Source organism: Platalea leucorodia, assembly GCF_965183815.1.
Source record: "Platalea leucorodia genome assembly, chromosome: 3".
In the NCBI taxonomy this organism is placed as follows: domain Eukaryota; kingdom Metazoa; phylum Chordata; class Aves; order Pelecaniformes; family Threskiornithidae; genus Platalea; species Platalea leucorodia.
Genome location: NC_138825.1, coordinates 35,636,782 through 35,658,435, shown reverse-complemented (window position 1 = coordinate 35,658,435; position 21,654 = coordinate 35,636,782). Strand labels below are relative to the sequence as shown.

The window sequence follows — 21,654 nt, the reverse complement described above, 5'->3', positions numbered from 1 at the left end:
GTGGAGACAGAGAAATGCCTTGCACAGTTAAATTTTCAAGGCAGTCCCCTTTTAAAGGCTTTCTTGGCAAGTTAGAGCACACTGAGGGCTACCTAGCGTATGTCACCGCATCAGAATGAGAGGGGAGCTACGGGGGACAGTCTCCAGCACTCCTGCAGCATGCTAGGCTGCTTTTCCACTCAAAGGAACCAAACACCCACGTAGGTTCCAGGCCACAGCAGACCAATAACCAACTGCTGAGACCTCGCTGACCAGGGATGTTAAGTGCCTAACCCAGTCTAGGCTTACTGTGGCGCAATGTGTGCCAGTGTGGAGATGGTAGGAGGAGAACAAAGCAGTGGCTGAGAGGCATGTTACAAAACAGGAAAAAAAGAAAAACGGGAAGTTACAAGATCAAATTTATTTTATTTAAAGCTCTGCAGAGGCACTTCCATCCCTGGGAGTTGATAGTAAATTCCCCAGTGTTTATTCTCAGAGGCACAAAATGGTTACCAAGCTCTGATGCACTGGAGAGGCAGGTAGATCTCCTCAAAGCCCCAGCACCCAGATCTCAAGTTGGATGCTACCTGCTTGCAGAAAGAGAGATACCTACCTCCCATCTGTTTTTGTGGAGGTAGGATTCCTTTGGTCCTCTAAAGTCAGTGTGGAGGGGGAAACAACTTTGTTTATCTCAGCTCTGGGAACACATGGAGTCTTTAGGTCACAATACCCAAGTTACCCTTTGATTCAAAGAGCTTGGTGTCCCTTTAGCTTATGGCTGAGTCACAGGAACCAAGAAGGTGACATGTATTCCGACTGGGCTGGGCAGAGAGTACTTGTCTGCAACCACAGAGGTCCTCTTCAAAAGGGAGAACATATTGCCTTGTGCATCACGCTGGATGGTCTTGAATGCATTTTGGGTAAGACAGCACCACCTGGAGCTCTGCTTGGCCTGATTTCCAACTGCAAGCATGCTCTGATTGCTGGTTTGTCTCCTGTCCCCCTCAGTTCTCAGAGAAAAAACTTCCCTACAATGAGGCTTGGAGAGGATAAACAAGAACAGCCATTTGAAATGCCGATCCTCACCCTTGGGGGAGGCACAGTGGTGAGAGGAGGAAGAGCTCCTTGCAGGAGAGTCATCTGGTCAGCAGGGAGAATTCTTGAGTGCAATCACATCATCCAGCAGGCGTAAATAAGAGCAATCAGCAACCCCATGGCCACAGCAAGGGCAGCATTCTTGCGATTTTCCTTACGAAGCACACTCAGTTCTTTCTCTGGGAAACAAACAAAAGCCTTGCCTGTGAATCTTCTTTGTGTTGTAGCTACACCTCCTTTCAAAACTGTCTTAAAAGCACAATTGGGATCAGTATGCAAAGCTGCCAATTAGATGTGCTGAACAGGAAGTAAACTAGCAGGAACCCTTTCACTTGCTAACTCTCATCCTCATCTCTGTGCTTAGGAACGTGGCAGTGCCAGACCAGTTCCTGTTTGCAAATGACCTTGTTCTAGGACCCTACTAAGGGCAGAATGGGGCATTAGAACAATTGCTTGTTCCCTAAGAGAATGAAGAAGACAGGGCAGAGAGCTATTTCTACTGTCTTCTAGACATGACAGCCTGGTACCTTTTCCCAGTGCTTAAGTTTACTTAAATACAACTGTGGCCACCTTTGAATGTTGCAGAATCTGGGTTTCCTTGTGCCCCAGAAGGATGAGTGTGGAGCAGGTCTGAGCCTGGACACTCATTCTGTTGGGGTCTGCAGCTTTTTAGAGACAGGTCACTTTCCCTGGCCCTGGTTTACAAAAGAAGAAACACAGATGCAGAAAGAGGAAGGCAGTGGCTACCAAAAGTATGGAGTCCTAGTGATCTCCATTTCTATTCTGCTCCCTTTATCAAAGGTGAGAAGCCATTCTTGCTAGTTCTGTTCCACAAGACTTTTCTGGATGGTATAGGCAAGAAGTGAGGCCTACAGCATTACACATTGCATGGCCAAACAGCAATAATTATTTTGCAGGGCAAGGTTGGGTGCAGACTGTCTCCAGAGCCAGACTGCTCTTGCTGCTGAATTCAGGTGCAGTGACTGCACAGGTTACTGCCTCTACAGTTTGCACTAGCAGCCTCCAGCAGGAATGCCTTGGTGCTGCATGTTCCCAAACCGGTGCTGGTATCAAAACAGACTTTTGGCTGTTTTTTCTGCCCCCATTCTTCATGTAGTACAAGCATTCTCATGCAACCACAGAGTAGACTGCTTGAATCTGCAAGGCTACAGAGGAGGTGGTAGGGGCAGGAGGTCACATAACCCCAGGCACGGCAGTGCCACCTTAAACTGATGGAGCAATGCCATTGTCGGCAACTGTTCATGGCCTCAACTGTGTCAGCTGGAATAAGCAGAGATTTAATCAGAGGCCACAGCAGTGATCTAAAAAGACTGTGTGCACGTGCACTGGCTGTTCTGTTCCAGGAGGAGCAGCAATCACCGTTAGGTGAGGCTGTTGCTGCTGTCTGAGCAGCCTGTCAGATTGCTCCGCTGATGTGCTGCGATGGCTGACTGTTGGTAAAAGGGTGGCAGGGATGTGCAGTCTTCTGCCGTCTCTATTGGTAGGCCCTTAGGGAACAGCTTTGAATCTGTTTAAAATAACTGTTAGTCTTCTGGAAACAGTCCTTTAACACGAGTTAAAATTACAAATACACTGGCCATACCCCAGATTTCAACTCTCCAGGCCTAAAAGAACACTTGTGCTTCTTTCCTTTGTGTGAGCTCTGGTGCTTGCACTGCTGCAGAGTGCTGTCAAGCAGTTAACACACTGATCAGCACCAGGAGCCTGAAGACATGCAAAGCAGCATCCCTAGCGGAATGGAAGTGCTGTCAAACGTGCAGTAGCTCAGAGGGACTCTCATTTTAACTGTCTACGGCAGGACTTGCAGCAAGGAAACACCCTGGCTCTCTGGAACTGCAGGCAGCACATCAGTGTGAATCCCTATGCTCATGTGCTGAACGGGCCCAGAAAGTGATGCAGCAAGAACCTTCCCCAAGGAAGGTATACTTTGCTACAGTCCAGATAGCACTTGTCAGCTTGCTTAGCAAGCCTCCAATAAAAAAAGGAGAGGGAAAAAAAAAAAAAAAAAAGGAGGAGGGATGTTAAAAGCCACTCAAGTCAATCTGTTGGCTAAGATTATCTAAAGACTGGTAATTTGGGGTATGTGAAAGCGACACCTTTCCCCCCTCATTAGCTGATGCTTATTTTTTTCTCTATGATAGCACAGCTCAAGCGGGAGGATTCAGACTCCTATTATATAATATGCTGACTAGATTTCCCTCAGTCTAGCTCCCTTTGGTTGAACCTAAATTCAAAGGCAGAAGTCAGAGGTGCCAGGAGCTTGAAGACGAAGCTAAGCTGCAGCACTGATCCCATCCAGCCCAGAGGGACCATTTTTAATGAAGCTCTTACCATAGTTGTCAGCTTTGGTCATTAGTAAGTTTCTCTCTCTCTCCAGTGACTTTCTGTAATGAGAAGAGGAGTTCATTACCTGTGAGGCACAACACAGCCTATTTCTTTGCTTATATGATGGAAGAGAGACTGTCCCACTGCCAGGGATATCTGCTCACGGAACGAGCCCCTCACCCTTCACTGTGGAGAGCTGACAGTTTAGAAACCCCCAGCTGTGCAAGAGAAGAGATGCAGGAGTTTTAGATTATTTTTTCCTTCCCCCAAACTGCTTCATCTCGCTCCTTTCAGGGCAGTGTCAGTGTATGCAAGCAGGCTAGAAAGGGATCTGTGTGTCAGAAAGCCCCCGACTCCGTTCCCCCAGGTGGGGTAGGAAGTTCTGCCACGGCTACGGGATGGGGCAGGGTCCCTCCACACTCTCTGCAGGATCCTGCCCCTCCAGCGCATCTGGCTTAGTGCTGGAATGCTAGTTCTTCTCACTGATTGAAGCTAGGATTCCTTTGTCAGAGGTATCCGATTCACACAAAGTGGTCAACTCAAGGAAACAAGCTGAATCCAAACCCAGTAACAACCAGTTAAACAACCTGTTATTAGACTGAAGACTCAGGATAATAACAATAAAGAGTAAGTCAGGCCAACCCAGCCCTTGTCTTAAACTGCACAAGATGATTAATTAATATACAGTTTAAAATATAAAAGCAAAACAAATTGCCTGAAAGCAGCAGCGTTTCCATTACGGCAGTGAGGATGTGGTCACTCCTTTCAGACTGTGTGCATATAAATAAACATGCACTAACAAATTATCTCCTGGTTCAGAGCAGACAGAGAAGGCAGTAAGTGTAACAGAGTTTGTTGTTCCCCTTGGGGCAGAGCAAGAACCTGTAGGAGGAAAGAGATCCAAATCTATGTGTACAGCTACTTAAGTAAGAGATGGCAAGAAAGCAAGCTACGTCAGAGCAGCAGGAGAGGAAAGGGCTCTTAAAGGCAACTGGGGAAAGGCAATGTGGAGTGCAGCCAGGAAGAAGCAAGAAGACAGATTTATCAACATGACTGAGCTGCTACTTAGGAACTTGCCTTGTGAAGAGAGTCAAGGGAAGAGGCTTTGAGAATAAGACATGAAGAAACCATGACAACTGAACTTCAAAATGGGAAAGCAGAGCTCTCCTTTGTGTACTACTCACTGAATCAATAATTTTGATCATGGTACCTTCCTCCAGGGTTTTTTGAATGGTCTGGATTAGGGCAACAATTTCTGTTTCCATCTCTATACAAGCTGTAAAATTCAGAGAAGGCCCCAGGAATCCCTATTCCTAAGTCATTGCTCTAGGCCCTATATTTCAGAGAGAAATCATACAGATATATTCCACCCTGTCAAGTTATCACAACTGTAGGTTTGGTTGCTGGCCACCTAAGTACTAGATAAAGAATACAGACAGTAAACATAAGAAGAATTTAGGCCTAGAAAAGGACTGTTGAGATGAGGAGCTAGACAGATGAGGGACAGGAGGAGACAGGACCCTGTCCAAATATGGATAGGGATATAAGATCCCAGTAAAGGGGGCGAGGGGGAGAGAGAGCGTGGAAAGGAGGAACAAAGAAGTTAAGCTGAAGCTGGTAAGTATCAGGGTGTGGAGATGTCACCACTGCTAGGATCATTTCTAACTGGCTTCTGTAGGACAGTACTGTAGAGCAGACACCAGGACCAACAGGACCGCTCCCTGGGCCTACAACTGAGCTTCCTAGCCTTTTCTGCTAGGAGCAGAGCAGTAGGATGCTGATGACTGGAAGAATGTCCTCAAGCAGAGAGATCTGAGAATCAGCTGGGGCATCTTGCTTCACACTCTAGAGAAATAGCAGGTTCTGCTTGTGTCTGCTACAAAATCCAGGTCAAAGTCCTTGCTTGAGTCCCAGCTCTACAAGCCTACGGTTGCTTCTTCTATGTCAGTGACAGATTTCAGGGGAATTGTCCCTCTTCTGCATAGGATACTGAGGGAGCTGGCAGAGGAGCTGGCCAAGCCACTCTCCATTATTTATCAGCAGTCCTGGCTGACCGAGGAGGTCCCAGATGACTGGAAGCTAGCAAATGTGACGCCCCTCTACAAGAAGGGTCAGAAGGAGGATCCAGGGAACTACAGGCCTGTCAGCCTGACCTCGATGCCGGGGAAGGTTATGGAACAAATCATCTTGAGTGCCATTATGCAGCAAGTGCGGGACGACCGAGGGATCAGGCCCAGCCAGCATGGGTTTATGAAAGGGAGATCCTGTTTCACTAACCTGGTCTCCTTCTATGACAAGGTGACCCGCTTAGTGGATGAGGGGAAGGCTGTGGATGTTGTCTACTTGGACTTTAGTAAGGCCTTTGACACTGTCTCCCACAGCATTCTCCTGGAGAAGGTGGCTGCTCACGGCTTGGCTAAGTGCACTCTGCGCTGGGTTAAAAACTGGCTGGACGGCCGAGCCCAGAGAGTGGTGGTAAATGGAGTCAAATCCAGTTGGCGGCCGGTCACGACTGGTGCTCCCCAGGGCTCAGTACTGGGGCCGGTCCTGTTCAATATCTTCATTGATGATCTGGATGAGGGGATCGAGTGCACCCTCAGTAAGTTTGCAGATGACACCAAGTTGGGTGGAAGTGTCGATCTGCTGGGAGGGTAGGAAGGCCCTGCAGAGGGACCTGGACAGGCTGGACCGATGGGCCGGGGCCAACTGCATGAGATTCAACAAGGCTCAGTGCTGAGTCCTGAACTTCAGTCACAACCACCCCATGCAACGCCACAGGCTTGGGGAGGAGTGGCTGGAGAGCTGCCTGGCGGAAAAGGACCTGGGGTTGCGGGTCAATAGCCAGCTGAAAATGAGCCATCAGTGTGCTCAGGTGGCCAAGAAGGCCAATGGCATCCTGGCTTGTATCAGGAATAGTGTGGCCAGCAGGACCAGGGAGGTGATAGTGCCCCTGTACTCGGCACTGGTGAGGCCGCACCTCGAGTACTGTGTTCAGTTTTGGGCCCCTCACTACAAGAAGGACATCGAGGTGCTGGAGCGTGTCCAAAGAAGGGCAACGAAGCTGGTGAAGGGTCTAGAGTACAAGTCTTATGGGGAGCGGCTGAGGGAACTGGGGTTGTTTAGTCTGGAGAAGAGGAGGCAGAGGGGAGACCTTATTGCTCTCTACAACTACCTGAAAGGAGGCTGTAGCCAGGTGGGGGTTGGTCTCTTCTCCCTAGTAACAAGCGACAGGACGAGAGGAAACGGCCTCAAGCTGCGCCAGGGGAGGTTTAGGTTAGATATTAGGAAAAACTTCTTCACCGAAAGGGTAGTCAAGCATTGGAACAGACTACCCAGAGAAGTGGTTGAGTCTCCATCCCTGGAGGTATTTAAAGAATGGATAGATGTGGTGCTCGAGGACATGGTATAGATGCACTTGGCAGTGATAGGTTAACGGTTGGACTCTATGATCTTAAGGGTCTTTTCCAACCTTAATGATTCTATGATTCTTCCCTTTCCCAAGGAAAGCCAGCGTGTCACTGCATCCCTACATCCAGACACATTTGCAGCACAGGCACAGATAGAGTAATTTCCCCTCAGCTCCTTTTGCAGTTGCATCCCAGCCTGGTTTGGCCTCAATAGTAGCTGCTGCACACCTCCCCTGATTGAACTCAGGCAGCTTCAGCAAGGCTTGAGCAGCAGCACGCAGTGAACCTTTGCTGGACTCTGAGAGCTGTTTCCTAGCAGGCCACGAGCCAGCTCTGCAAACGAACTGGGAAGTTTTGGGCACTGCTTGGCCGGTTGCGGTGCAGGTTGGAGAGTGAGGCTGTTGGTAGGATAAAGCTCTCCACATATATCACTGAACTTCTCACCCTGGCAGGTTCCCCAAGTAAGCTGCAAGCTGGGGGAAGAGTCTTGTCATGGCGAACCACACACTCCCATCCCTTCAAGAGCCCTTGCTCAGTACTACAGCAGGATGACAGCTAGCTGAAGTGCACAGCCACAGCTGGGAAAGGAGGTGGTCATCAATACCTTCCTTCAGGGCTCAGCTTCTCCCTGCGCAGTTTAAGATCCACCTCCTCCATGCTCTGTCTGCAATGTGCCAGCTTCTCCTCCAGTCCATCAATCTGAAAAACACCACACCAGTCACCGTCATTTCCTCTCCTGGCTAACACGGATCCATTCCCACTCAGATGGGAAGGGCGGCAGCTCAGCTGCTCCACCTCCTTCCTCCCCAAATCAAGGGAGGAACAGCCCCAGCTCTGCATAGAGATCACAGCACAGAGAGCCCATCGCCTCCCAGCTCAGCCCGTATTATACTCTAGGAGACTGTGACACTGCAATCCCAGAGACAACCAAGCCAGCTCTAGCACTCCCACTTGTGTGGCTGGCCAGCACCTTTTTGCTAAGATCTGATCCTGTTCTAGTTTCTTTGCGTGTGGCTCCACAAGCAAAGATGGGATCTAAGGCACCTTTATGCAATTAAAAGAGGATAAAATGAGAGACTGGCCTTGTCCAAAGCCTGAGGGACAAGGTCTCGATTTAGTGCTGTGAACAGATGCAGAAGTTCATGGGACATGACTACAAAGCACCTTCAGCTGTCTGGTTGGGTGAAGAGGGGACAAAGGGGCAACACTGATACCTCCTGTCTCTTTTATCCAACTAAATCTACAACAGCAACAGCAGTCTGCACAGTATGCTCAAGAGAGCACTCACCACTGCCTCCACACCTTTGACATGCACAAAGTTTTGGGAGCAACATGTTCCCGTGCAGAAAAACACTGGTCATCATCTTGTGTCTCCTCGTCAGGTTTCCTAACAGCCACCCTCCCGCCGTGTCTTCCTGTGGAGGGGAGTAGCTGTGGATAAGTACAAGAGGGTTGATCTACTTGTGGGCAAATGGATTGCCCAGGAGGGAATCCTACCACGGACAACAGTTCTCCTAGGAATCATTCCTCTTTTCTGCCCAGCAATCAGACATCTTTAGGAAAACTTTGTCTTTCAGGCTTGATTCCAGCAGGGAAACAGTGGGACTAATCAGATAATAAATATTAACACAACATCCTAGCCTGAAAGAAAATGGCCTCGGTGCCCTAGGGTGGCAATGACTTCTCTTTTTAGCTACTTAGCGCAACATTCCTGCTGTGTCTGGCTCTCCAAGCAAGGCCAAGGCCGGCTAGATGGCTGGCAGCATGGCCTCTCTGTGCTGGGAGCCTTCACAAACCAGAAGCTAAGAGGCAGCATTGTCCCGGGTAAAGTACTGAGACACCAGCTGCCCGGACATCAGCCTCAGAGGTGGCCCAGAGCACAAACACTCCCATAAACAGTGATATGGGAAACAAAATCAAAGGTAGGGATCCCTAGTTATTGCTGCTTTGGGATCAGCTCCATCCTGAGCTCATTAGCAATCTCACACCTTCTGCTCAGGAAAGGCAGGCAAGCGTTATAAATAAGCAGGATGGGAGAAGAGGCTTGACGAAAAGGGGAGAACAAAGCAGGCTGCGAAAAGGAGTTCAGCCAGTCAGCTGAACAGTCTCACTGCAAGGAGCAGAGCAGAGCTGGGGAGGGGGCCACATACAACAAGGCTCAAATAAATCTTTGCATCTTATCAGATAGCAACTTCAAAGTCCCCTGTTATTAGGTAACTCTGCCAGGGCTGTTGAGATACCAAGCTCCCCAGAGGCACCTGCACTGCCTCCCCGGAGCCCAAGGGGAGCACCAAGGCACATCACCTGATCCCAGAGCACGGGGAATGGTGCTTCTGTGTTTGGCAATGCTTGGGTTTGCCTGGATGGGGACACATATTTTTGAAGCATGTTAGCTGAAAATGCATTCGGTCAGGGCAAAGATAATTGTTCTCCATACGCAGCTATGCCAGTTAAGAATGTTACCTCCAGCTGCTCATCACTATCTGTCATCCACTACAGCTCAGTCAGCGAGATGCATTGCCCCAGTCTGCTTCAGGGCCAACCAAAGGCTTCACCCAAGTCAGCTCTGACCACCCTTATCAGCAAGTTAATTTAATGGCAGAGTGCAGCAGAGTGGAGGTGGGGTGTCTGTCCACTCCAATTTAAGAAGGACCATCTCCCTTACCAGCTCCTACCATTTGGAAATGACTGTGTCTCTGCTCCCTTATCTGCTGGAAACCCTCACATACACACACAGCAAGAGGTACTTCAGCATGTGTTACCTGGCTCCTCCTTAGCCAGCAAACTTACTACAATGTACCATGCCTTCTCTGGAAACACGTTTAAAAATCATGTTAAATAATACAATTTAATGAGAGCTTTGGTTAGTCAGCGGCAACCCCACCACTAAATTATCCATGTCACTGCACTTCCTATCCTCTCCTCCAGAACTGCTCCTCCTGCTCAGTTTGCAGTTCCTCTCACTAGTTCTCTGCCCATACTTCAGTCATTTCACGAGACATAACAAGAGGATATTCCGCCCAATTCTGCCAATGCTTTTACTTTCTGCTGACTGAAAATCTCCAGATTCTACATAATACTTTAACAGTTTCAACTGGATTTACTGCTCTTAAATCAAAACCAAAGTTTGGGTCCCCTGCTGGAGAGCAATAATTTGCTAATAAACCGCATGCCCTAGAACTGCACCATCAGCTTTGCTGAGCTGGGGGCACAAGGGACAGAAAATAATCAGAAAAAGCAAGGAAGGAGGAACAGATTGCTGAATGAACAAAATATTTTTCCTCCAGAATCTCGCTATTTCTTTTCTTCGGGCTATTCTGGGGCATTAGGGGTTGTAAGGAAGGACAAGAGTGAGGATTCCCAGATGTTATCCATCTACCGTGCCTCAGTTTTCCTACTTATAAATTAGGACAATATTATCTGCCTCCTGGAGGTGGCTCATTTATACAAGAAGCCTCAAACACTGACCCAAACTATGGGCAGAGCACTATCTTGATATGCCAGTGCCGTTGCCTCACTTGGGATTTGGGATCCGTTCTTGCAAGCTAGGAGTCTCTCAGCAGCTCAGCCATCCAAGTGACTCTTCACTGTAGGGCAAAGGAAAGACAGAAATAGAAAATAAGCACAGGGAGAAATCAGAGTAATGCCTGGGAATTACTGATTACTCTCCGGGCTGCTGAGGAAACTCCCAGGGGGGCCGTAGCCCGTAAGGCTGTAGCACAAGAAAACCTGTAGAGCTTTGGCATAATTCCCTGCAACAGCTCTCCAGGAAAGCAGTCCTAGAAGCAGCTGCACACCTGAGCTTGCTGTGGACAGAAAGCTTTCCTCCTCCTAACTAATACATGAGAAGGTTAGTTGGGGTATGTACTGGCCTTCTGGAAACCCGCGTGAAAACAAAGAGCCAAGCTCATTTAGCTGAACCATCACGGCACTTCACGCTGGCTTATCTTTTTAGTGGCAATCTCAGCACAGTGGCTTGTAAGTTGCAAAGACGAACCCTTGCTCCTTCTGGCTAGACTTTCCATGAAAGGATCCATGAGGATCCTCTGGGACAGAGCTGAAATGCAGCATGCAGAAAGTTCACATGACAACTCCTCAGGTTCACATGGCCTATAGCAGGGACACAGGACTTCACTTGCAGCGACATCTTTAAGTAGTGTCAGCTAAAAGGGGCAAATGAAACAGGTGCTTCATATCCAGGCAGCAGCTCAGGGCACACAGAGCTGCCCTTCTGCTCCTCTAGAACCAATCCAGAAAGTCAAGTCCCAGCAGCTTTGGACGCACACAGGGATCTAAGACCAGATGCCTCCCTTACTCCACAAGGTACGACAAGGCATTGAGCCATTTTTGTTGAATTCTGGCAACACTCGCTCACAATCTGGAGACCTTTTTAAGCCAGAGAGACCTGGAGCGGATTTCAATCCAAACTGACTTCATGCTTATTACCAATCTCATTTGTTGGGACCATCTTGGGCAGGGAGCCCAAAATGGCTCACATAAAGGCAGAGACAAAGAGAGAAGAGAAAAAGAAGCAGCTTTGCTTACAGAGTTGAGCTGGATCCCTTTTAATACATTTTGTAATGAATTAATAAAAGCTTTCTTTCCAGCAGAAAGGCTAAAAGCGCTTTTCAAGAACTGGCATCCACCCTCCGCTTTTATGAATTCCCTAATTAAGATACTGGCAAAGAGCCATATCACACATACGTCGACATCCAACAGCGTTAGGTAATGAGGTTTTCGTCTTCTGACCCTCATAAAACAGATCAAAGCCAACTGAAGAGGTGGGGGCAAAGAAAAAAAACCTTCCCTGAGCAGTCTTCTCATGCCTTGTCACCTGCCAGCACACTTGAGCCATTCTTTTCACAGAAGAATTAGTGGTTCCTGTATCCACAAATTTGGCTGGATTATTAAAATCAGTCCAGCAGAGATGAGTTTTGTTTAAATTCAAATGCTAACTTGCAGTTCATGGACACACTTCCATTTTCACCCTGCTCTTGGAATCCTTTTTGCATGCTGGCAAATCATTTTGCAGGTGCTATGCCCACAGCATGTTTGGAAATATTTACCAGGCAAGCTACTGCACAATAGAGGATGATCGACCAGCAAAGTCTAAGATAAATCCTGCAGATCAACCCTCTGTGTTGGTAAAGGAGAAAGGGCTGGATCCTACCTGCACCCCCTCCTTCAGCCTTGCAGAGACTATCCAGCTGGTCAGCCCGCCCTGCCTCAGCTCAGACCAGCGGCTTTGCAGGATAGCACACAGACATGACCACACGGCATCACCCACAGCTTTTTGAAAAATCCTGTAAGAACGGCTTTACTGAGTAAAGACTGTGTTCGCCTTTTCCCTATTCCTTATGCTCTTGCATAGACGCTGACCAGCCACTGCCTTCTCAGAAGCAGCACTACACTTTCTCCAAATACACACTCAACATTTTGCAGCTCAGGCACTGCCTGAGCAGAGTGTTCTCTTTGCATTTAATAGCCCCACTTTTTTGCTTCCATGAATTTTTTTCAGTTGTTGTTTGAGCCACAAGTATATTTTTAAGGGTTACAACATCATCTGGCAAGGAGTTTCACAGCACAGCCACAGGTTATGGGAAGAACCAAGCCCTCCTGTTTGTTCTGAGCTTGTCAGCTGCTAGTTTCATTTGATAGCCCTAATTTTGTATTGACAGTGAATGTTCATTCTTTGTTTAAAGTTACCAATAGCACACAGAAGATACAGACCTATACTGGATCCCCTTGCAGTCATGTTTTCAAACTTAAAAGGACCTGGTATGCTTAGTTGTTTCTTGCATAGAAGTTTTCCACACCTTTGATCATCCTTGTCACTCTCTTAAGCTCATTCCATTTTCACGATTTTGCTACAAAATGGACCAGTCTTCCTGGTTTCATTTTCCTGAAGAGTTTCCTCAAGAAAGTTCTGTGCAGCTCAGCATTGTCAATAGGGCTGCCTGTTGAAAGACTATAGAGCTATATGAAAGGAGAAGTGGCATGAGTTTAAACTACCACAACATTATGGAGACACATTTATATCAGTTTAAACCAGGTCATATCAATTACACCTGCAATTTGTAAGTGCAAGCTAATCTGATAAGTGTCCATATAGAAAATTGCATTCATTTAGCATCATAACTTCAGTTAAACAAGCATGACTCTGCCTAAATTAGGCCTTTCAAAGCTAGCCATGCATCATGTCATATTAAGACTCATTTGGAAAGTTTTCTTTACAATCATAACAGCTCAGAAGGTAATACTGAACCGAATGAAAGTTTAAATTATGAAATCAATATCTTGGTTGTCACGCATTCTGACACCTGAAACACAGCCCTCTCTCCCTCCGACTTAAAGGGATTTTGTTTTCTTCCTCCCTAACTTCTATTCAGTACCTTTCTCATCACTCCAAGGGGGAAGGATTTTACCTTTTAGTAGTATCTTTGCACTGAGAGGTTAAGCTTTCATCTATAACACACCAAAGAAGAGTAGTTCTACAATCCTTTCAAAAATAGTGTTTTCTATCATGACAACCCCTAAAAAAAACCCCCAAAACTAAAGCTACCACAAGTCCCCAAACAATTTGCAAGAATTTTCTGTGGCAGCTAAAATCAGTCCCTTTTCATTCTGTGACCAGCAAGTCCCCAACAGGCTCACCCTTTTTACCACCTCTCTTTTTGTAAGGTAGACCCTACCATCTCAACTCTCCTTGTCTGTCACATCTCAAACAGCAACCACCAAAAATTCATTATTTCAACTCTCCCCGGTAGACTCACTGAAGAGAAGCTTGGACAGTCAGCACACTCCCCTTTGGTGGTTATATTTGGGTTAGAGTGCCCAGAAATGTCTGTTTCTCTAAAGAAAGCCTAACTAGATGAAATAGACCAGAAAACTACTACAAACTGAACTCCCATTCATATGACACAGTAATACACTCATCTTCACATTACTGGCTGACGAAGCATACATGACAAGCCCCAAGTCCTTTCCCCAGCCTTTCTACCCTGGCTATCTTGGTCTGTTGTGCATATGCTCATCTGAAAGACTTCAGGACAGAGAAGTGATGAATGAGATTCACTGAATCGATTCTGCCCCATTTCAGCCATTTGTCAGGAAGGTTCAGGCTTTTGCCACCCCCAAAGTATCCACAACCCACAGACTTGAACTATGGGCTCTCCACCGCCTCCTCCAAGTCAGCCCAGATAGCACAGCCCAGAGCAGGAGCCACAACGAAGTATGCTTCGGAGAGACCTTAACTAACATGCCTCAGTTTGTTAATGCAAATACAAAGCTTAAACAAAGCTTACCAGCAGCCCTCCTGCCACTCAGGAGATTACAAAACACCCAAGCGCAACAGTAAAAAGGCACCTTTAGATGGAAGGCATACTCTTAAAAACCAGTCTTTTCCCCTTCTCCTTGCTGTGACTGATAGGCCCCTCATTCGCTGGTTTATCGCTGGGTTCCTCAAACGCAGCAGCCCGTGCCCAGCAGGTGGACTTCCACCACCGTGCAGCGCACGGATTTGCCAGCTGGGGCAAGGGCTTGCCGCAGCACCCGCCACGGGCGCGCGCACTCCCTGCCCCTCCCTGCACTGGCCCAAAGGCTCAGCAGGAGCAAAGGCACCAAACGCCATGGCTCGCTCAAAGGCCTGGGATGGAGGACAGGGCACCGAGCTCTCCGCTCGCAGGAGCGCCTGGCACAGGCAGCCCCGCCTCAGCTGCCATCGCACATTAAGATGGCGGCCGGGCCCGGCACCAGCACAGTGCAGCCTGGTCGGAGCGGCGTCCCTCAGACCCCACTGCCCCGGCCCTCCCCGACACCCGCCGCTCCCCAGGGGAACGCTGCTTCAGCAGTGGCCTGGCCTGGCCGCTGCCGAGCCCGATCGCCCGCTCCGCCGCCCCTCACCTCCCGGGCCACGCTCAGCCCCTCTCGCCTCCTGCCCATGGTCCCCGGCCCGACCGCAGCCGCGCATGCGCAGGCCCCCGCCCTGCGCCCACGCCCGAGCGCGGCCACGTCCGCGCGGCTGCCGCCATCTTGTGAGGGGCTGCGCCGCGGGGCGGCCACCATCTTGGTGAGGGCGCGGCTGCCCGGTCCCCCTTCGGCGGGGCCGCCCGGGGATGGCGGCGGTGTCGGCTCTGGCCGTGTGAGCCCGTCGGCCGAGGACGTACGGCAGGGTGGCCGGCGGCAGTCAGAGCGGCGCCGGCTGCTTTGTGCCGGCGCTGGGGAAGGACGCGCAGGCTGGGAGGGCGAGGTGGGACCTCTCGGTCCCGCCTTTCCACCCCTCAGAGACCCCTGCTCCCCCGGCGGGGGTATTGGCAGGGGTCTGCAGCGTGCTGGGCGTGCCAGGTGTGCCCTCCGGGCCCGTCAGGGGGCAAATCCGGACTCATCCGTTGGTTTTCTGCCAAGGGGAGCCAGCTCGATCCTGCTTTGAGCTTCTGCGCTGCTCAGGCCGCTCCAGCCCAGCTCTTGCGTTGCCGGGGCTCGCCTGGGAAGAAGGCGATCTCTCAGAAAAGCAAGGCACCAGCGGGACTGCTGTCTTGCCGTGTGTTACAGTCACTGAGAACTTCAAGTTGTCCTTGGGGCTTCCTTTCCAAACACTAGCTTTACGCTACAGCCGCTGCAGGAAAAGCCAGCTGTTTGATCTATCAGGAGATAGCACTTTATGCACAGTAGCCAGTTCATTGCAAGATGCTAATCACAATGTTACATATGCATGGTAGCTTCCGTCCCAACCCACGAAAGCTTTTTATGAAACACTGCTATCTTGTGTTAAAAAAAAAAAGGAAGCAAGAAACACCACTGAAGTGCATCTGTCTTCAGGGCAGGACATGACTGCTACATGACAGAGAACAGCAGAGCTATTTGCTGACCAAAAAATGGAAGGCTGGGCAGCAGCAGCATTTATTAGACACACAGACTGAATTTTCATTTTGGCTAAATACCCTCTGCTGACTGAGATTTTGCTAGGATGGCAGGAATGCCGATGCCTGTCATAGAAGGAGTGATAATACTAATACCTAATTAGTGTGTTTCACTTTTCTTTCAAAAAAACCCCTACATTTTTTACTACAGGAGGTGGCATGTGTTGGTAACAGTATCAGTCTCGTTTTCTCTCTGGAAAAAATGAGGGATAGCTGTACTTTTCTCTGCTTCCCAATCTGGTACTTGACTCTGTTACAGAGCCTACATCGCTGAACCCAAAGGAGCCAGAACTTGCACCTCCAAGTTGAGACACAGATAACTGCATTCCAAGCAGAAGCAGCTCAGTCAGAGGGAGAAAATGAAGAAGCAGGAGAATGTTATTTTTTCCCCTCTTAGAAGACTTGCTTAATGAGTGTAAATACAATCTTAAAATGCATAGAGGTTTGAAGAAAACCCATCTGTTATGGTTTGCAATGGGATGAAATAGCCATCCGTTCAGCAGAAAGCATTTTCTCCTTTACAAAGGTGAGTATTGATTTGGGGGGGGACCTGTCAATTCTCACATACGCGCTTCACCACAGAGAGACATACATAAACCATTTTGCGGGCAGATGAGTGTGACCTTTGTTGTCATATCTTTTGGGAAGACAGAAAAGGGGAACTGGTTCCTCCCTCACAAGCAAGCCACCATTTCCACCACTGCAAGCAGCAGTTTTCAATGCAGGCATTACTCCTCCTCGCACTCCTGAATCCATCAGGCTGATAACTTCATTATGCATGTCACCTGGTCTTGGGTCTCCTGGTTCTGCCCTCAGCTGGCACCCTCTCTTCAGCCTCTCCTCTGTTACATCTTCATTTCCTTTGTAATGTCATTCAGGTCATCTACGTGCTGACACAAGAAAGAAAAACTGTTTCTTTTCCTCAGTAAATTTATGATCTTTTCCTTCTTGAAACCTGAAAAACAGATCTGGAAGTTTTTCACATGCAATGACATCAGCTTCTGTATTTTAGAATATCCACAGACATGAGTATGAATTTGAACTATTCCATATCAAGTGGCTGCTGGCTGGCCACAAGCATATTTAAACCGGCAATCAGAAGTTTCTAGCTGTGAGAGCAATCAGATTATGGAACACACCTCCTGCCAGAGGGGTGAGAGGAAAAGAATGAAATAGTTTATAGTAAGCTCTTGAATGGGATGGTCTAACACAAAGCCTGTAAGAGGAAGGTGCAGGGTATGATGACATATGGGTGAACACCAAATCACATATCCAGTAATGAAACTGGATAAGGCCCTGGTGAGACCCTGCTCAGGGTTTATGATTAGGCTATCCCTACTGCATTGGGGGTCATATCCCTGCAGCCAAAATGAGTGATGAAATGATGTTAGAAACTAAAAATTACACAAGTGTCAGTCTGACAGGAACATTCAGAAGTCACTCCATCTGCCCAGAGGCAGGATCTGATACACTGATGCCAACCAAGCAGGTGTTTGCCTCACCTGCCCTTAACACACGTCAGGGATGCTACCACCTCCTCAGTACCTGTTACACTGCTTGTTGACCAATAGCTGGGATGGTTTCCCTCCTCTTTATAACCTAATTGAGCTTGTTGCATCTTGACCTATTCTCAGGAAACATGGGGAACAATTGATCAGCATCTTTCTTATAACCATTTTATATATTTGAGGTTCATTATCGTATTCCCTCTTCTGTTTTCTCCCTGCTAGACTCAATCCTCTTCTTTCGACTCTATGTGTTTTGCACCTCTTACACTGTTTGTTACCTTCCTCCAGTCCAAATCTAGTCTAAGCCTTTCTTACTGAGCCTCTCTAACTTGGGAGTGTTAAGAAAGCAAAAAATTACCTCCTTTGTCTTATAGACAGTACGCCCTAGTAATACAGCGAAGAATGAAATTTGCCTTTTTATGTAATACCTTCACAATGGCAATTCATATTCGGTTCATGGTCCTGTAACTCCTCAGTCCGTTTCCTTGGTGCTGTGGTCTAGTCAGCTGTTCCCCGTTTCTTTACTGGTGCATTTAATTTTTTCCCCTTCTCAGTGTAGTATTTTGCACCGCTTTTATGGAATTTTAGCTGGCTGATTGTGAGCTGTTTCTCCGATTTGTCAAGATAATTTTTTTTTCCTATCCTGCCTTCAATCTTGCAAGCTCTTCCAGACTTGGGGCCAGCTATGTATTTTACAAACATACTTTATTTTGTTGTCTAAGTCACTGAGGACACTAGTTGATAGATCTGGCCAGGCAGCCCTGGGACTGATCTCTGTAAGTCCTCCTGGTCTGACGGCAAACTACTGATACCTAGTTTCAGAGCGCATACCCGTGACGAGTATCATACAGGATTGTTTCAAAAAGCCTTACTACACATCAGGATAGCCTGCATTGCTGGACCTGCTCTCTCCACTATTCCAGTTACTGTGGCAAAGAAAGTTAACCACTTCGACGTGATTTGTTCTTGGCTTTCTCTCTGCTGGCTTTTTCTTATCACCTGATGATCTTTAAGTGATAACAAATTGATTATTTAATAATTTGTTCCACATTCATTGAGGACATGGAAAGGTAATGACTGAGGGCTGCGGAATCAAGGTTTTCAAGAAGGCTTAGGGACACTTGCTGATTTTTATCAGGGCAGTGCTGACTTTGAGGGTAATTTAATAGAACAGACATTAAGTCTTCACTAGTAATTAAGTCTTTACTAGTAAATTAAATGTCAGGAAATGTTCCCAGAATACAAACTCAATCATCAGAATTAGGTGTCAGCATACCCCCGGCATGGTTTGGCTTGGTCCCACTCGGACTGTCCCAGACAATTTGCAGGCATGATTTGGGAGTTATCATAGGCAGAGGACCATTCCTAATAGGCTTTTGCATGAGGTGACTCTGTTTCAGACGTGAAGAGAGTTTAATAATATGGATGCGAGCCATTTGGTGCTAGTTTGCAGGATGTGTCTAGGAGAATGTTCCTGGGCACTCCTGATTTACTACCTTCATGCCTCTTTTTGCCTTCTCCATCTGCAAGATTCACTGTGCTTTGTAAGCACAAATGAATCAGTCCTTTGACTAGTCCAAGAGGAAGCTCAGGCTAGGCATCTCACTTTATAGATGTGAAGAGTGAGGCAGTATCTGACCCAATCTCTGCAGCAAGTAAGTAGCTAGGCTAGCACTGAATCCAGGGGCCTGACCTCTTGTCCTTGGCTCTAGCGTGGGGAGCGGTCCTTTGTCCCCCAAGCATGTCCTTCCCCAGCTTGTCAGGCAATGCCTCATGAACGATGAGACAGGAAGGGACCTTCTCAGAACAGGTTTCCCCAGTGTAGCGGGTGTCCAGCTCTAGCCCAGTGCCATGTCTCCTCTCCCCTCCCAGCCCTGCTGTACCAAATGCAGCTGGTCATTGGGATCACAGAAGGAAGGAAGTCACTGCCCCATGTCACGGGAGAAGCCTGTCTGCAGGGGAAAGCCAAGATGAGAGCAGGCAGGGCGGGTCTTCCTCTGTCCCTACACTTGCACCTGTGAAGAGATGGAGGGAAACATCTTGCTGCTGAGGGCAGCCAAGGATAGGTGATCCCTGGGACAGGACAACTCCCAGCACAAAGGAATAAGCAGAAAATATCACCAGGGGCAGAGGCTGTGTGTTGACCTACTGGCGGAAGAAAAAAATGAGTGCAAGGGAGGCAGACAACAAGCTGAGAGGTGCTGTGAGCTAGAACTGAGCTATGGAGCTTTGTTTTTCCCCCACTTCCCTCCTATAGGACCAAAACATAGATTCCCTCCTTTCTCCCCAAGCCCTATAAGCAGGGATGAAATTGCATCTTCCAGACACAAATTCCAGTGCAGACGTGTCTGCCCCTAGCAGGGACAGTTGCAGAATCAAATGCCACTAGGGAACAGAAGAGTAACAGAAAACACTGTCAGATTTCTATAGGCTGAAAGCTGCTCCTGTAGCGTGGGGTGTTTTTTTTCCTCTGGGAATATAAATATAGAGAAGCCAGTGGACTGCATCTTCAGTTTGTGTGCATCATGTTCTCCACACCCACCTTGATGGGCTCCACACAGATTCTGGGAACAGCTTGAGATGATAGAATTAATTAAATGAAATTAATCAAAACAACCTACCCGGAGCCAAAACTGGCATTGGTGAAATGCAGAGTTGGGCTGAGAAGGGATTCTGTAGACAGGGCTGATGCCTGCTCTCATCAATAGATTCTGTTTGGATGAAAGCCCGTGTCCTACATGCCTCGGTCAAACATGAGGAGCTCTGAGGAGTTGTGTGCCTCATGCAAGATCATGACTGTCCACGCAGTGCAGTAATTGCAGTGGGAACAGATGGAGTCCTGCTTTTTGCAGAGCCAGGCACAGCATGTAATCATAGATCTCGCTTTGATGCTGTATGAAGCTGAACTCCAAATCGTGCTGTGTTAGTGTGGAGGACGCGGCAGAACTGGAGCAATGGCTTTTAGAGATGTGATCTAAGAGGGATCCATGGGTCCCGTGGGTGTGTCCCACTCTGCAAACCTGGGAACAGGGGTACAGGCTTGCCCAAATGAATTACTGAAAATTGGAGATTCCCCTCTGCTTTGGTCTCTGCCCGTTCTCGAAGGACATGTCAGCTCAAGTCTTCTTATGCCAGGTGCCATTTTGGAGGCATTTTTTTGGGCCTGTCCCAGCGACTTATGTTCTTTGTTTTATGAAAGCATTGCCGTCCTCCCAAAAACATGCTGCATCACCTTGAGGGTCTAAGAAGCTGTGTGGGCATAGTTCCTATCTATTGAGCAAGGATAAGAGCATGGTTACAAGAAGAAATATCTGATCAAGTGTGAAGTTCTCAGATATATTGTGGGGATGAGTCCCTTATAAATATCTGAGTACAGAGAGAGAGACCCAAGCAGCTTTATGAAGTGCTGTGTTATTGGGGCCACAACCTCGTGGCCGAGTTTATTGTGCAGCCAGCAGAGGTGCATCCATCACAGAGACGGGCACCATGGTGCAGAGGCAGTACGGGGTCCCGCTGGTTTCTCGGGACATCACGGGGGGCTGTATATTCTGAATCAGGACACGGCTCAGTGGAACAGTGTGCCCTGCTTTTAACATTTGGCAAGTATCAGGGGAGGGAAAATGTGGCTGCCGCAGTTTCCCAGGACAAGTTTGCTTCTGACCTGTGTGTGGGGTCTTGGAGAGTCTCTTGAGGAGACCCCCTGGGCTTTCATGCCACTTCAAAACTGGGTGACTGGCTTTATAGCCATTTTTTTAACTTGGGGTCCCTCAGCTACATTCAGAAGAGCCTAAGCCCTTTCTTGGAGATTTATCCGGTTGGACAGGATCCAGGGAGCCAGAAAGTACTTATTTGGCAAATGGGCTGCAGAGATGTAGGGTGGCGAGGTTGGCCTGGTGAGGCAGCGCCCACACATGTATCTGTGCCAGCATCAGAGGCAGCAGCTGTGTTTCTGGTCCTGTGCTGGGCACCTGGTTTCTATCTCAGTCATCTGGTGACCACAGTCTCTGTTCCTGCCCCAGTCACCCCGTTTTCACCTGCTCTACCTCCTTTGCCTGGCAGTCGTTAGGAGTTAATGGGCTGGTGCCTGGTTCTCTTCTGTTTCCATCTTGACTTTCCCACTCAATTTATGTATGGCATTTCCCCATCTTCTTGTTCCAACGGCATTAAGATCTACAGTTTCGGTGGATGGTGCTGTAAAAGGCATGAGGAATAGAATTATACAATCGTAGAATCATAGAACAGAATCATAGAATGTCCTGAGTTGGGAGGGACCCCCAAGGATCATCGAGTCCAACTCCTGACCCTGCATAGGACAACCCCAAAATTCACACTATATGTCTGAGGGCATTGTCCAAATGCTTCTTGAATATTGTCAGGCTTGGCACCGTGACTACCTCCCTG

General features: G+C 48.2%; 1 protein-coding gene across 1 annotated transcript; it reads right to left on the bottom strand.

Moving 5' to 3' along the window:
• Positions 1–21: 21 nt before the first annotated feature.
• On the bottom strand, positions 22–14,780 carry CCDC167 (coiled-coil domain containing 167). Its single transcript, XM_082307109.1, has 4 exons — positions 14,730–14,780; positions 7,432–7,526; positions 3,427–3,479; positions 22–1,253 (listed from the first exon to the last, which is right to left on the bottom strand). Exons 1-4 carry the CDS (start codon positions 14,766–14,768, stop codon positions 1,150–1,152), a joined length of 291 nt encoding a protein of 96 aa, XP_082163235.1. The 5' UTR covers positions 14,769–14,780; the 3' UTR covers positions 22–1,149.
• Between the last annotated feature and the right edge of the window lie 6,874 nt (positions 14,781–21,654).

Excerpts from the sequence above, each read along its gene's own strand:
- CCDC167 (XM_082307109.1), bottom strand. The coding sequence starts at position 14,768 with ATGGGCAGGAGGCGAGAGGGGCTGAGCGTGGCCCGGGAG. Across the intron at positions 7,527-14,729 it reads GGCTGAGCGTGGCCCGGGAG|ATTGATGGACTGGAGGAGAA; the intron begins GTGAGGGGCGGC and ends GGTGTTTTTCAG. Across the intron at positions 3,480-7,431 it reads AAGCTGAGCCCTGAAGGAAG|AAAGTCACTGGAGAGAGAGA; the intron begins GTATTGATGACC and ends TTCTCATTACAG.